The following is a 16,891-nucleotide window of genomic DNA, read 5'->3' on the forward strand; positions in this document are numbered from 1 at the left end:
GTTTGTTTTTTTTCATTTCTGTATTTGTTTATACTTATAATTTAGTTTTTTAAAATATATGTACTGTGATAAAATGGCACCCTCTAACACATCTCCTTTCCCTTCTCTCCAGTGTATTTCCTCCTCCTCCCCCCTCAGGCCCTGTCCCTGTGGGCCTGCACTCGCTCCTGTCCTCCCAGTTGCACGTGTACTCAGGAGAAGAGCTGCAGCGTCCTGTGTGACCACGTCAACATGATGGACCTGCCCAAAGAGTTCCCATGCGAGGCGTCCTCCATCAACCTGGACAAGAACAGCCTAAAGTTTCTGTCCGAGCGAGCCTTTGGCACCCTGCCTTCACTTAAGATGCTCTCTCTCAACCACAACAATATCTCCTTCATCACACCCGGAGCATTTAAAGGGCTGCCCAACCTGGTGGAGCTCAAGATGGCCCACAACGAGTATATCCGATACCTGCACACTCGCACCTTCACGGCACTCAAACGCTTGGTGCGCTTGGACATTTCCGACTGTAACCTGTTCAACATGCCAGACCGGATCTTCCTGGAGCAAATTGCCCTGAAAGAACTGCTGTGTTTCCAAAACAACTTTCGACGCATCACTGGTGCCATCCGAGGGATGGAAAACCTCACGCATGTTTACTTGGAGCGCAACAAGATCGAAGCGGTGGCCTACAACTCTTTGTTGGGCCTAAGCAACCTCAAGTACCTCAACTTACAGGAGAATCGCATAAACGTGATACATGACGAGGCCTTCAAAGATCTAGTGCGTCTGGAGAACTTCTACTTGAATGATAATCTGTTGGTCGACTTGCCCCAGCAGGCTTTCAAGGGCCTGAGCAAATTGAAAATGTTGAATCTGGGTGGGAACCTGATGACCAACGTCTCCAGAACATGGTTCAGTGACCTGGTGGAGCTGGAGGTGCTGTACCTGGATCGAAACCGCCTGTCCTATATCGAAGATGGCAGCTTTGAGAACCTGACGAGCCTCATCACGCTGCACCTCAACAGCAACAATCTGTCGTCTCTGCCCTTCTCCGTCTTCCAGCCCATCTATTTCATCGGCCATCTGTATCTCTTTCGAAACCCCTGGGAGTGTACCTGCGACCTGGAGTGGCTGAAGGAGTGGATGGAGAGCTATAAGTTGGTGAGGGACATCCCATGTGCATCCCCGTCCTCAGTAGCCGGCTTGGACCTGAGCGAAGTTGTCTACGCCCACCTGAACGGCACCTGTCTGGATCCTCCAGAGCTCAACCTGACCACATCTCTTCCGGACTACCCTACCATGGAGAACAAGTTTAACAGCCTCATCTCCAAACTGCTACAGCAGGAACTGATGGATGAGATGGTCAACGCCACGGACGGTCTGAGGAACGGCACCCAACAGGACCCCGCCGAGAGTCAGGTTTCTTCCGGACATGGATTGTTCTGTGCTGCTCAGACTGTGTTTTTTCTTGTGTTTCTTTTTCAAGCCCAGATTGACTGCATTAACGTCTCTTGAGAGTCTGGTGAATACTGAAAGGGAGTGAAGCGCATTCAAGAGTGGAAGTACTTTCACAGTAGTTGGATGGGAAATGTTTGGATTTAAGGCTGTGATAAAACGTCTGATCCATCTTGCCATGAGCAGTGTGTTGGAAATGAAATTCTGGCTGATATAATGGAGTTGGAGATGATCGTCTCTTTAAATGAATGGAAACTGGTCTTGAAAGGAAAGGATTGTTTTAAGCCAATGAGACTGTAAGAGACTTCTTGTCCGCATGAAAGGCTTTCTTAAAGTATAACAGGGCCAGACCTGCAGCTAGTGGCACAAACGTTTTTACTTCATTTTTTATTTTAATTTGATTTAAAATGCATTTATAGTATGAATATGTTTGTACATGTTCTGTTGCGTAACTTTGAAACATTTGTTGTGTAGGAGATTTATCTGATAAAGCTTCTCACTATCATTTCACCAGATGGCATAACAAACTGTCCTCTTTTGTTTGGTTCATTAAACTGGGTAAGTTTCCAGTTCTGGAAAATGCATTAGTCTTCCTATTCCATAAATCTTAAGTGCACTCTGTAACATAAGCTGCTTCATATTGTAACCAAATGAATTGGCTTTATCATGCCGTTTTACTGTTATGAACTTATATTTTCTCTATACAGAGAGCAATGCGCATAGGAGGATGATGGCACGCTCTGAGCCACGAGTTTCTGAGCTATGCATGAGAACCCTTTGTATAAGAAACTGATTTTGTTCATTTGTGATTAATACTTTGAATAAACAAAGATCACTGCATAAAGTCACTAAAATGACTGAAAGTATAATTTGATCTATTTGTGATGAGACTAGTTGTCTATTTAAATTTTCTGCTAAAACTGACCAAATACACAAATTCAAGATTTGGCTCTGGTTTCATATTCCATTGTTTTCGTTAAGTCTCTCCTCCAGTTCAGTTAAAAATAGTTCTCAACATTTGTGTAAGGTTTTGTGTGACAGCTGAAATGGGACGAGCTCATATCCCTCTCTTTAGGTGCATCATTCAGGGTTCAGCAGGTGAAAAGTGTGACTATCATTCATTCATTCATGGGTGTAAATTTGATCAGTTGGCATTTCAAACTTCTGTTCTTGATTATTGCAGAAACTGATGTGAAGAAACTCCCTCCATGAGGAAAGCAGTTTGTGAGCGAGCAGGAGAAAGTTCATGATATTATACCCCAACCCAGCTGGAGGAAGGTGATGCCAAGCGCCCTTCAGTTGTGCATCCTGGGATTAGAATGTGAATAAATCCTGCTTCTTTTTTTATGACAGTTTGTATGTAGGTTGTATTCAGGTTATGTGTGACTACCAAAATACACTACCGTTCAAAAGTTTGGAGTCAGTGAGATTTTCTTTTAAAGAAATTAATGCTTTTATTCAGCAAGGATGCATTAAATTGATCAAAAGTGACTAACATTTGTCACAAAAGATTTTTATTTCAAATAAATGCTGTTCCCACAAAATATTAAGCAGCACAACCATTTTCAACATTGATAATATAAATGATTTCTAAAGGATTATGTGATACTGAAGACTGGAGTAATGGCTGCTGAAAATTTAGCTTTGCTATCACAGGAATTAAAGGGATAGTTCAACCCAAAAATGAAAATTCAGTCATAATTTACTCATCCTCAAGTTGTTCCAAACCTGTATGAATGTCTTTCTTCTGCTGAACACAAAAGAAGATATTTTGAAGGGAAGACAGTTGATGGGCACTATTGGTTTCCATAGTATTTTCTTTTCTATACTAAGGAAGTCAATGGTGGCCCACAATGGTTTAGTTACAAACATTCTTCAAAATATCTTCTTTTGTGTTCAGCAGAAGAAAGACATTCATACAGGTTTGGAACAACTTGAGGATGAGTCAATTATGACTGAATTTTCATTTTCAGGTGAACTATCCCTTTAATAAAACTGTATTTTTGATCAAATAAACCAGCCTCTGTGAGCAGAGACTTCTTTGAAAACATAACAAATCTTAACCCCAAACATTGAAAGGGTAGTGTATATTAAGACTTAAAAATTCATGCCTAAACTTTACACATGTAGCAACACACTAGCTCTCGGTTTCAATTAAACAGAAATATATCAGACATACAGTATCATTGGTCAAGCAAACACACTCTGCGCTGCTCTCGGACACATAACTGGGCATTGATCCCGACTGCAGTCACACAGAGTCAAGCGGGCAGGGCGTGACCTACCACAGCTGCTGGGAAAAATCCGGAAAAACAAAATGGTAAAAGAGGAACAAAAAGTTTCCATTGACCCCGTCTCTGCCAACTCACACAGAGAGGCCGAGCAAAAAGCTGGATGAGAACAGAGCAGAGGACACAGACGAGATCTTCACCACATTAAAGGAAATATATTTAAAAAACAAAACAAAAAACGCTCATGCCGAAGAGCTGCTCCGTCATCGGCAGAGCCATTTATACAGGGCAGTTTGAGTAAACAGTTTGTCATGTACAGAACCATTCAGATGAACAAACAGCGTCGTCTTTTTGCTTTGCATGGACGTACCTCTTCCTCAAACAACTGCACAGAATAAAAATGGGATTTCTGAGTCAACATTAATGTTCTCAAACGACACATTTCTGAAATGCCAGAACAGTTTTGTGCACTCATTTTTATCCCGAACCCCTTTTTACAACAAATAAAAATTTAGACCATTTACAAACACATTTTACTACATGATTGGTAAAAATAAACTTTACAAAGTTGCCAAAATGCAAGGGATGTGCATAGGTCTTTTTTTTTTCTTCTTTTTTTCTCCTCGTCACCAGCTCCACCTGTTTGAATGTGTTCGTCCAGACGAATGGAATGTTTTCTGCCGTGGGTGACGGTCTGAACACAGCTAACACTGACATCATGGACGCTCGTGAATGTTCACATGCATGAGATCTCATTCAAATCTCTAAAACATTTATGCACGTCTTTAGAGAGACAGTATCCACATGTAGAGGAGGGTGAACTGGGAATAACAAACCAAAAAAAGGCAAAGGTTTGGTTTTAAATGAAAGCTGAATCGGTGGGTTGTGTGCTAAAGCAGCTAGGGTCTGCCGCATGGATAATGTGGGGGATTATGTATTAATGGACGGGCTGGACAGATGAAAGCTATGAGGATTCTGCTGTAATAATGTTGCACTTTTTCTCTGGTACTAACAGAGAAATGGGGAGAAAAACTACAAAAATATTCCTTTTAGGAAAATGCATCATGTAAGATACTGTCTCTTTAAATGAAACGTCTACAAAATGTCGCCTCCTAGCTATATAGACATGACACTATTTAGTAATTTATTTTATTGATCTTTTTTCATTAATACAACACTAGGGGCCAAGACTAGGCTCACTGCAGGTACACTGATGTTTTTGAACATCAGAGGTGAGCTTTTGTTTGCATCATTGGAAAGTTCTGAAGTTTTCTTCTTTTTCTTGCAGAGATTCACTGCAAAGTGTGAGGTTATGAAGGGCATAAGGTTATAGGTTGATGGGTTTGCTGATTTAGTAGACCCAAGACACTGGAACCCACTGGGCTGTGGTGCAAACCAGGTCTATGGCTTCCTCCAGGAGCCGGATAGTCTCGTCAATCTCATTATTGATGATGGTTTGGTCAAAATAGTGTGCATATGTCTTCTGGAGGATCTCAGACTCCTTCTGCAGCCTCTGTAATGACTCGTCCTGCAGCATGAAAGAAAAAGAGTGAGTAAAAGAGCAGATGAGAGGTATAAAAAAAAGGGCCTTTTGAAAGATCAGTGGAGGACAATGGATGAATTCGGACCATGTGCCCATTTAAGAAAATGTCATTGATGATCCCAAAGGTATTTGCAGGACAGACAATGGGAGAGTTGGGAAGGATTGTACTAGTGTAAATATACAATATTGTTCAGAAGTTTGGGGTCAGTAATTTATTTGATCAGAATAAAGTAAAAACAGTAATATTGTTAAATATTATTACTATTTAAAATAACTGTTTTGTATTTATAATATCCTGGATAACCGGAAGATGGATGGATGGATGAATGGATGTTTTGTATTTGAATATATTTCAAAATGTAATTTATTCCTGTGATGGGAAAGCTGAATTTTCATCAGCCATTACTCCAGTCTTTAGTGTCTCATGATCCTTCAGAAATCATTCATATATGCTGATTTTGTGCTCATGTAACATTTATTATTATTATTAGCAATTTTGTGCATCCTTGCTGAATAAAACTATAATAAAAAATAAATTAAATAAAAACCTTACTGACTGACTCCAAACTTTTGCGCAGATCTAAAGCAGAGTACTTAAATGTGGATAAGGATTTTCTTAAAAATTGTCATTCTGTCAAATTGACCTTTGTTCTAAAGGTCATGAATAGAGTGGAACTTTTTTGGCTAGAGCTTAGTGATCTAGCTGACTTCCTGTCATACTCACAGGCAGCTTCCTGCACCATCTGGGAAGCTGAGCATGATGTAAGGAAAGGTAGAAGAAATTAAAAAACATGCAAAAAAGTGCATGCAAAAACAAACAAAAAAACAGACTAAATAAAGATTTAGCTGAATGAAAGAAGGAAGAGAAGTTAGGTGGAGTTATTCTGCCAGTGAGGGACGCATGCCATGGCATATGTTTTGGATCCTGATCTCACCTCATTCATGCCAGGAGTGATTGTTGGTGCAGCAATGAAAACCACATAGGGAGCAAATTCAGCTGTCCGTAAAACCTTCAGTGCCTGAGAATAATCAAACACATTACAATATGTACTACAGTTTTATGCTCCAATCATTTGTGTCAATGCATTCCAAATAAGATATTAAACTCATTAAATTAAAGATGAAATCAAACTAGTTAGTTTTCTATTATCACAATATCACAGTTTTACATTGTTTTACTAATGTTGTTAGTTGTGCCATGTAACTTTTAACAAAATAATTTAATAAGGAATACTGTTGTAATTGGGAAACAATTCATATGTGTCTTAATATCCTTTTCCATTTGCCTTTTGTAAAGTCCCTATAACTAACAACAGGCAGTTCTCTAAAGAAAGCGACATCATTTCTGGTATGTAAAAAACAACATAAACATTAATTCTATTTGACTTCATAGTTTTATGGTATTAGTTGGTTTGTCTCAATCTAAAACATTCCAGACTGTTTGATAATATTCTGGAAATTACTATGAAAATATCAAAACATGGTTTTAAAAAAGATCGAATCAATTTAAAAATTGACTGTCATGTAAGATAACTCCAATTCCTCACAAAGCAATGGCTAACTAATCTTAGGTCTTTATTTCCATCATATTAGTTTGTATTATAATAAATAGAGTTAAGCGCTTCAGCTTAACCAGAGCATATTTCCAAAAGTCTTTAAAGCTTTTTGAGCTATTTGATTTAAAGGAGCTCCATCACAGTAATGACGAACAGGGTTAATGTCAGACCATCTTCTGTTAATACATGCTGAGGGCAGTGAAATGTTCACCTGTGGCTCTACGTCCAGTATGGCTATGAGCCCCTGCTCGTGGATCTTGCGTATCGTCTCCAACCGAGTGCCGTACATTGCATCCTCATGGCTCCCGTACTCCAGGTAATCGTTGTTGGAGATGTCCTGCATCATTTGGTCGTGGGTTACAAAGAAATAATTCTTGCCGTTCTCTTCTTCTTTCTTTGGAGGTCTGGTCGTGTCTTTTGGGGCAGAGATGAGTTTGCGGTTATCAGTTCAATAGTATCGGTGTGTAATCATGTGGACTGTTAGAGATTTGGGGAAGTTTCTTACGTGGAATGGGGTAAGCAAATCTGTCAGGGTGTTTGGTGATGAGCGTGTTCTTGATGTGTCTTCGGCCAACACCGTGGGCACCTGCCAGTTGAACAAACCACAAACATAAGAGACAAATACTTCCTACCAACTAACAAAAGTAAGATGTGGAATTAAAGCCTACATACACACCTAGTAAAACTAATGTTTTCCTCTTGAACGCTGGCAACTTCACGACTTCCTCATAAGTGACCAGATCTAGTTGATCAAACACTAAAAACAAACAGAAGACTGTTATTTAATAAGGGCGAAGGATTGATGTTAAATTTCCAAAATTGTATGTCATTGTCATTAGACTCAAACAAACCAGCGGTTCTAAAGTTAAAAAAACAAAAAACAAATGTTGAATCTTACATGAGAAAAGAAGGATGTTTTGGGGGGTAATGCTATTGGTGTTTGTTCTCGATGAGGACTCTGCATGTGTTTTGGCAGCTAATGTAATGTTACAGGCCTGATGGGGGATTTGATACTGTGCCTGACTGACATTCAATCTCCACTGCAGCAGATTGGCATCATCAAAAACGAGACTGAGAGAAAACGTCCCAGCCACTCGCACTTAGCATTTCTACATATTCAAACTTTCACCAATGTCAAACTTGGAGACATTTTACGTGTTCATTTTCCAATATTTCGTACTTTATTTAGATTACCTGTGCAGTCATCTAACGCTCAAAGTTAAAGTTAATCTTTAAAAACGCTAATTTAATAAAAACAGATAAATGCAAATCTCTAAATGAATATCCATTATTCACTGTTGCATTTAAAACTTAAACTTAAAAAAAATTTAACTTGATTTTACTTTGTGTTTTCCTTTACATTTACACTACCGTTCACAAGTTTGGGGTCAGTAAGGCTAATGTTTTTGAAAGAAGTCTCTTATGCGGTTATGCTATTGCATTCGTGCAACTTAAACCTTAGAGCATGGCGCTAGCAACGGCAAGGTCATGGGTTCGATTCCCAGGGAATGCATGAACTGATGATCCTGAATGCAATGCAAGTCACTTTTAATAAAAGCGTCTGCCAAATACATAAATGTAATGTAAATGTATGTTCAGTGTGTAAATGCACCAAGGCTGCATTTATTTGATAAAAAAGTACAGTACAACTAATTAAAATAATTGTTTGAATTTATTCCTAATTTATTTATTTACTCAAGTCTTCAGTCACATGACTCTTCATATATTCTAATATGCTGTTTTGGAGTTCAAGAAACATTTCTGATTATCATAAATGTTGAAAATAGTTGTGCTGCCTAATCTTTAAGTGGAAACCAAGATACATTTTTTTCTGGGATTCTTAGATGTATAGAAAGTTAAAATGACCAGAAAATGAACTTCAGCAGCATTGTGTCTTTACTGAAACTTTCAATCAAATGAATGTGTCCTTGCTGAATAAAAGCATTAATTCTATTAAAAACACCTTACTGACCCCAAACTTTACAATTTTAATATCGGTGCATTCTTATATGCATGTGCAAATGAGATTTATGAGTTACAAGAGAGTGAATGATTATCAGCTTGATTTCAGTCATCACACAAAAGCCATGACTTTAGTACAATTATTGCATGGACTACTTCTATGGTGCTTTTCGTTCACTGTATGCTTGTTGAATGGAAAAAATCGGAGAAACCTGGATGCATGATGAGTAAAACTGGCTGCAGTGTGCATGCAGGGGGTGTTGAGGAGATATCATGCATGTGTGCAGGAGACAGTGAGTTGACTTGGCTGTGGGAAACGTGAGCCATCTGTGTCATTTCCAAGTGAAATGTGATTCCAGCACTCATCTCCCTCTCTGAATAGATGCCTTAAATGATTCATGCTCCTTTTTCACATGACCTTGAGTATGCAGCTCTATATGTGTAGGATGCTTAATGGATTTGCACACAGAGAAGCCTCATGTCATGTGGTGGATCAGTGAATATAGATGAACAGGGTTGAGAGAATGCAGAATTAACAGGAAACTAAAAACACAACACTGAACAAAACAAAACAACAAATGAGTACCACAAACATTCAAACACACAATTAAAAATATATTTGTTTTGTTGATTGAGAAAAAATGGAATTTGCTAACGGCATAGAAGGATTCGGGGTTAATAAGATCACCACAGCAAAGGCGTTGAGTGAGACAGACAGACAGACAGACAGATAGAGAAAGACAGAATTAAGCACAGAGGCTGTATGCCACAGCAACACAGTTACTTACATGCACAGAGGCCATTGGTAGATAGACAGCATGTAAAATGGACAGGGGAGGGGGGTCATTGAGTTATGGCTCAGTTAACATCAGTAAACAAATACAACAACAAGCACACTTAAAGCTGTAATGTCCGAAGCACAGAGACATGATGACCATCCGTGAGCTCGGGCTGCTCTGGATGGGACGCTTTCAGAGTGTTTGACACATCATGGCTCTGAACAATGAAACATGCCTCTGACATTCACAGCAATGCACTTGCATATCAAGGCTGGAATCTGAAAGCTGCAATTAAAGTGTGGTATTAAGAGGTTTTTGTGATCATCAGGGGCCGTATTCACAAAGAATTTTAAGGCTAAAAGTAGCTCCTAACTGGCGAATTTAGGAGCAACTCCTAAAAATAATGGGCGTGTCACTCCTAACTTTAGGACTCCTAATTTTTTTCACTAAGAGTAATTCACGAAGCATTTTAGCCCTAAAAGTAGCACTTAAGTCTGGGACAGCTTAAAAGAAGTCGAGAGGACTCCTAACTCACTAAGACTTATTCACAAACTGCTTTTTGTGGCATTTCATGTTGCGATGTTTTGAAATGCGTATGCGGCGGCTACAGGAGCTTCCAATCGCGAGGGAACAATTTTGCATTGTAGGCATAACTAGGGATGCAATAACGCCACCAACAACAACCAAAACTAGGCTACTCATTGCATGTAAACTAATTGTAACGTTTCATTGTGAATCAAATTAAAATGTTCTTCTCTTTGCAAACATAGGCAGAGGCACATAGTGACAGATTAATTCAATAATGTTGCAAAGATATTGCATCAATCCATATGTTTCATTAGGCTTCTAGGCTATTTGTTTTGCCTTACTCTTTATTCATTTAGGCTATTTATTCAGTTATTCATCATCTTCCGTCCTTTGCACTACTTGTGTAGCGCACGCATTCTCAGACCTGTCACCTGTCACTCATCATCGTAGGGGAGGTGTTTGGAATCATTCCCGCGTTACAATCATCAGCCAATCAAGGTGGTCACTTCAGTCAAGCTCGTGCATGAGTAATGACGTCATCCATAGCAACGAAGACTCACTCTTAGTTTAGGAGTTGTCATTTTTCTTTACTAAGAGTAGGTCTGAAAGGCATTGTGAATAACTTTTAAGAGAAAACTCCTAGCTAAAATCTTTTAGTGCGATTTAGGAGTAGTCCTAGTGGTAAGATAAAATGCTTTGTGAATACGGCCCCTGGTAAGTATTATAATTTGCAGTCACCATATGAGTAACGTTCTATTGTAGTAACACTATACATCATGACATATATGGACATACAAATATCACATAATCATGCTGTAATGCCTGTTCTTGGATAATCCAGTAAATTGAAAACAATTATTTTCTATTTTTTATGAATACACCAATGAGCCAAAACATTATGACAACCTGCCTAACTCTTCATCATGTTCCTCAAACCATTCCTGAACAAAGAGTTTTCCAACAGAACATTTCCCAGAGCATCACACTCCCTCCACCGGCTTGTCGTTTTCCCATAGTGCATCCTGGTGACCTCACTACCCCAGGCAAACGGCACACACATACACGGCCATCCACGTGATGTAAAAGAAAACGGGACTTGTCTGACCCGGCAAACTTCTTCCACTGCTCCAAGGTCCAGTTCCCACGCTAGCATGACCTTGTGTACTGTAGGTGCTTTCGATGGTGGACAGGGGGTCATCAAAGACAACCTGATTGATCTGTAGCTACGCCCCATACTCAGCAGAGAGCAATGCACTGTGTGATGTGACATATTCCTCTCATAACCATCATTAAAATTTTGTGGACCTTCTGTTGGCCTGGACCATAGCCTTTGTTGCCCTCGTGCATCGATGTGCATTGGACGCCCAACACCCTGTTGCCGGTTTGTGGTTTGTCCCTCGATGGACCACTGTTGGTGCATTCTCACAACTACTGCCTGTGTCACAACTACTACTGCCAAACCACATGCCTTGCTGTTTCAGAGATACTTGGAGCAGTCTCCTTGCCATAACAATTTGGCCCTTGTCAAAGTCGATTCCTGCCCATTTCTCCAGCATTCAACACGTTGATTACGAGAACTGATTGTTTGCTTACCATCTAACCTACCCAGACCTTAATATGTGGCCTTGTTATCAACGATATTCGCTTTACCTGTGACTGGTCATAATGTTTTGGCTCATCAGTGTATACTGTGGTATAAACAGTAAAGCAAAATCTCTACTGGCTGACAGATTTCTACCATTGCTGTGTATCATTACCCTTGCTATATGGTTTCTAAGTGGTTTCTTTAATGTTCAATGCTAGGTGGTTTCTTCAATGTTTCTGTATATACACTAACATTCAAAAGTTTTGGGTCTGTACAATTTTTTTTAATGTTTTTTGAAGATGTCTCTTATGCTCTCCAAGGTAGCATTTATTTGATCAAAAAGTAATATGTTAAAATACTATTATAATTCAAAACAACTATCTATATATATATTTGGAAATATTTAATATTAAAAATGTATTCTTGTGATGGGAGAGCTGAATTTTCATCAGCCATTACTCCAGTCTTCAGTGTCACATGATCCTTCAGAAATCATTCCAATATGCTTTTTTGGTGCCAAAGAAACATTACTTATTATTATCAATTCTTAAAAGTGTTGTGCTATTTAACGTTTTTGCAGAAACCGTGATCCATTTTTTCAGGATTCTATGATAAATAGAACATTCAAAAGAACAGCATTTATTTGAAATGGAAATCTTTTGGGACCATATAAATGTCTTTAAAAAAATCAAAAAAAAAAAATCAAATCATACTGACCCCAAACTTTTGAACACACTTATAAAAAAATAACAGCAGGTCTCTCTGCATGATGTTTACGTGCCATTCATGTATGTAACATGAAAAACAAGCAGCTTGAACAAACCTGTCTTGGGTAAAATACAAACAAATGTAATCAGTATGTTTTTTTGTTTTGTTTACCATACAATGAAAAGTGGATTTAGATCACCCATAACTAGGCTGGAACTTCCTGCACTTGAGATGCACAGATGCACTTCCTGGCTTGTCAATATGTACATGTCTCTAAATAGAGGTCTATTTTCTTTATAAGGCTGTTACTGCAATGTTGATTTGTTTTTGTCTCGAGTCTCCCAAATATAAAATTCTCCTTGTGAAGGACAAGTCCTTAACAACTGCTTCCTACTGGAAAATCCCCAACCATATGCTTCCCATTTCCCCTTCCTAACCTGATCTGAACCTGCGCATTAAAGCTTGAAAAGCCCAAAGCACAACTCTAACAAAGCCGCCATAATCAAAACAGTTTTAGACAATTAAACAATCCTAGAGGAATTCGTGACAAGACCTGAAAAAAAAAATCTGTAATACTCCGAAGAGTCCCATTTCCTGCCTCTCTGGCTGAGTGAGCTCAACTCAGACTCACTAAAGTAGGGCACTGGGCTCAGAAGGGATTATGTCTGATCTGCGCTCCCTGCCGCTGCTGGCTGAGGGGTGTGTGCTGAACACAGCGTTTTTGATCACCTAAGTGATTGGGTGCTCAGAGAACATTGTGATTCCAGCAGCCCAGATACGATCAGATCTACTGTCAGGCCTCCTAAGACCAGAAACACTTTATGCAAGTATGCAAATGCAGATTTCAAATGCTTGGCCAACACATTTCTGACATATTGTTGGCAATTTTGACAACTTTAAGCAACTTTCTCAGCATGACTTTATTCAAACAAACCTGGGGGGAAAAAATCTGAATATATTTCAATAATTTATTTTGGCATTAGAACAGTGATAATACATTTTTTGCATTTTTTGCATTTTTTTTGGCAAAACTAAGAATTCTGAGCATGCACCACTGTTCAAAAGTTTTTTTTGTTTTTTTAATATTGTTGAAAGAAATCTCTAATCAGCAATACTGTGAAATATAAAAATAAAAAAAATTCTGTATTATACAAATACATTATTTTTTTTTATTCCTGTGGTGACAAAGCAGCCATTATTTTGTCTTCAGCGTCATCACTCATTTGTCTTCACTCTAAAATGCTGATTTGGTGCTCAAAAAAAAAGTTGTATTATCAATGTTTAAAACTATTGTGCTGCTTAATATGTTTGTGGAAAACTTAATAAATTTCCTCAGGATTCTTTGATAAATAGAAAGTTCAAAAGAACAGAATTTGTTTAAAAAAAGAAAAAAAATTCTATTATAAATGTTTTACAGTTCCTTTCGATTGATTTAATGTGTCCTTGCTGAATAAAAGCATTAATTTCTTTAAACCTTTTGAATGGTAGTGTACTTTCTGTATATATATATATATATTTTCATAATGCAACAATGTGAAATCAATGTTATGTACAGTAGCTAGAGGGGGTTGCATTCACATACTTGCGTATAACAAGTTTCAGGCTTTGATGTTAGGAGTGAAATCCACATTTTTAGGAAGCTCACCTTTAAACTATTCTACACCATCAGGGATATCTTGACAAAATGATGGCATCATTTAACATCTTGTGTGTTCAAAGGTGGTAACCTGACCCTATTTCAGCTAGTATTACAGACTGAATTAGGACCTAAATGACTTGCTTATATAAGATGTTAAAAGCAGTGGGGTTCACTGTGTCTCTAACGAGATCATATAATTGCCACCTTTCATAACGACAGGATCATTTTATATAGAGGTTGTAAAATGTGTTCCTAGTTACAGTACATCTGAGAGCAGGTGTTCCACTACATCTGCAGTTTTAGTGGAGGTCTGTGTGTTGGTTTAGACCTGAAGCCATGATAAAGACATGAACTTCTGCTGATCACATATAGTCATATACGAGTCACTCACAGCAAAGACACACACTCTCTCTCTTTCTCTCCTCTGGCCCTTTATCAGCAACCATAAACTCTTACGGAAAACATGGGCGTCTCAAGTATTGTTTTTTTTTTTATAGGATACACGCATAAACAGATTTGTTGTATAGTGTATATGCAGGTGTGCTCATCTGCAATAACTAGCTAGGTTTCCACTGTGGCTGGCTTTAATGAGCCCCTTTGATACTTGAAGCAAAATGAAAGACTCTCTAGAGCACTCTTAAGGGACTGTGTGGTCAGGGACAGCAAGCAGAATCAGACACACAGCTACTTGGCTATGTATTGGCACAAGTCACCCTGCTATTTGTGGAAATGCTGCAGTCAGGACCTCGGGTTATTTGAGCTAGAGAGCACAGGGCCCCGTTACCTGCCCATACCTACCACCAGACACACAGGAACGGACGCTCACTTTAGCTTCTGAACTACAGTCTGAATCATTCAATAGAGGCGTTTCTAGCAACAACTGCTGACAACCATCCCATGAGGGTAAAAGTCAGCTTTCGCAGAAAAGCAGGAACTAATATAAACACGAGACTAATTATAGACATATATGCATTCTTTCTCATGGTGTTCCACCTGGGCTGAGTTAGCGATGGACATCAACCAGTGTTCCTATTGTGCTTCTGATCATAAACTGTTTCTGAGTATGTGACAAAAAATTCAATGCAACTACATGATTATGAATTAAGATTATAAATTACCAGGTCAATTAAAACAGGTGCCATATGTGTCTACCATGGGTTAAGGTCTCCTGGTTTTGATATGTTTGTCAGTAAGGGACAATCTAAAAATGTCAGCCCTGTTATGATTTTGTATAGTAAACAACTGATAATTGAAAAATGAATATTTGTAGAAATACAAGCATTAAATTCTCTTTTTAAAAGTGCAATTTTCTTTAAAAAAATTAATAAAAATCTTACTGACCCCAAACTTTAGAATATACTTTTGTATATATACTCAAGCTATATATATAATTGTAATATAAAATACTATTTAATATACTGTACATTTAATATAACAAAACATTATTCATTTAGCTTGAGATGGCACAATGGAATTATCATCATAACATTATACTGACATAATGCTCAAAATAAAAATGTACCTATAGTATCAAACTACAGTATAAGAGGCTGCCATTTTATGAAATGACATAATGGTTGTTTTACACGTCTCCACAAACATTTGCAAAACAGGCTTTAAAGATCAAATTCTTAAAAATGAAGGTTTATCATTAATCATTAATTGTGTAAAGAATATATCCCTGGCAGGTGTCCATGTGACGTCAGACTCCCATATCTCAACAATGACACCCTATTTCCATGTAGGAAGCATAACTTTCAAAATACACTTCCTACTCTGCAAACTATTAGTAAACAGTAAACTTACTCATATTAGAAGCCTATTTGATATTAAGGGCTGTTCACACCACGGATGATAACTATAATGGATAATGTTTTAAATATCGTTCTAATTAAATGAAAATAGGAAAGTCCATGTCACAGCTATACGGATAATGACACAGAGGAAGTATTATTGGAATCAGTATCAGAACGATTTTGTCCAGTTGATGAACAACAAAAACATTGACAGCCAATCAGGATTCACTCGACTTGATTGAGCTTTAGGATTTAAAGGTGTTAGACAACATGTTATTATGTACTAGTGTGGACACCTATATAGTTATAGTTATCATTCTTGGTGTTAACAGGGGCAGATAACTAACTAGATTACTAAAGAGTTACTAGAGTTGATTGACCAGCATCATCTGTTGTCTATATGGAGAGAAAAGCAGCAGAAAGCCCAGTGGAAACTGTACCTGCGTTGTGCTTTGCTAGGTATTTGTCTTTGTACTGCTTTTTCTTCTTGCCAAACCAAGTACAGCTCGCCTGCTGCTCTTGCTTGGTTTTCTCCATGGCTATACAAGCCACCCGCCTAGAACAAAACAAACAAAAGAAAAAAAACAATTAGAGGGACGTGATGAGTGTGCATCATATCTTTTAGCCTTGATGATAGTGCATCGAGTGCTTTTAAATCATATTGAGAGCGGCTTGCATTGTTCTGAATCTTCATTCCATCCTCACTCAGCAGAAGCCAATCGTAATCTTCTGACTTCCATCATTCAAATAAAATAAATGATTAAAATGCTCATTCTGCTCTAGGAAAGAACCAAACTTGCCACTCCTGGAGTTCAGGTGAGGGAATCAGTCCCGCCGTGCCATTCTTGGTGTTTTCCAGTTTGCCTTGCCACCAGTTATGGTCATCTTTGTTGATAATCTGGATTATGTCACCCACTCTGAAGCGAATCCCTGCCTCTTTACAGGGGATGAGATCATCCTTCACCGGGTCATACTCGAACTGTGCCCGTACATAGATCTGAGAAGAGACATGTTCAGCTGAAGTCAGAAAAGCCCTAGAGTGGCACAAGGAAAGGAGACTGACTGATGGAGGAGGTCAGGGTACATATGGCGGTCAAGGTACAACTGGGCATCAGGGTTCAAGTTGA

At 38.5% G+C, this 16,891-nt stretch overlaps 2 protein-coding genes and 1 long non-coding RNA gene across 17 annotated transcripts in view; 2 read left to right on the forward strand and 1 right to left on the reverse strand.

Annotated features, from left to right (window-relative positions):
• The window catches only part of nyx (nyctalopin), a 5,178-nt gene extending 1,443 nt beyond the window's left edge, over positions 1-3,735 (forward strand). Inside the window, exon 3 of the mRNA XM_082174513.1 lies at positions 113-3,735. Coding sequence (XP_082030639.1) covers positions 113-1,497 — 1,385 coding nt within the window. The 3' untranslated portion in view covers positions 1,498-3,735. The remainder of the gene's footprint in view (positions 1-112) is intronic.
• A 128-nt stretch (positions 3,736-3,863) lies between these two features.
• Positions 3,864-16,891, reverse strand: part of caska (calcium/calmodulin-dependent serine protein kinase a) — a 163,537-nt gene continuing 150,509 nt past the window's right edge. For all 15 annotated transcript variants that reach the window (XM_082174505.1, XM_082174496.1, XM_082174504.1 and 12 more), the window contains 7 exons: positions 16,565-16,761; positions 16,205-16,320; positions 7,444-7,524; positions 7,273-7,353; positions 6,979-7,181; positions 6,147-6,230; positions 3,864-5,196 (listed from right to left, as the gene is read on the reverse strand). In XM_082174505.1, the coding sequence (XP_082030631.1) occupies positions 5,020-5,196; positions 6,147-6,230; positions 6,979-7,181; positions 7,273-7,353; positions 7,444-7,524; positions 16,205-16,320; positions 16,565-16,761 (939 nt within the window). In that variant the 3' untranslated portion in view covers positions 3,864-5,019. The remainder of the gene's footprint in view (positions 5,197-6,146; positions 6,231-6,978; positions 7,182-7,272; positions 7,354-7,443; positions 7,525-16,204; positions 16,321-16,564; positions 16,762-16,891) is intronic.
• The window catches only part of LOC309502238, a 209,991-nt gene continuing 200,632 nt past the window's right edge, over positions 7,533-16,891 (forward strand). Inside the window, exons 1-2 of the long non-coding RNA XR_014207208.1 lie at positions 7,533-9,841; positions 10,756-12,134. This is a non-coding gene — a long non-coding RNA (uncharacterized lncRNA). The remainder of the gene's footprint in view (positions 9,842-10,755; positions 12,135-16,891) is intronic.

Source organism: Leuciscus leuciscus (genome assembly GCF_965113295.1).
Source record: "Leuciscus leuciscus genome assembly, chromosome: 7".
In the NCBI taxonomy this organism is placed as follows: domain Eukaryota; kingdom Metazoa; phylum Chordata; class Actinopteri; order Cypriniformes; family Leuciscidae; genus Leuciscus; species Leuciscus leuciscus.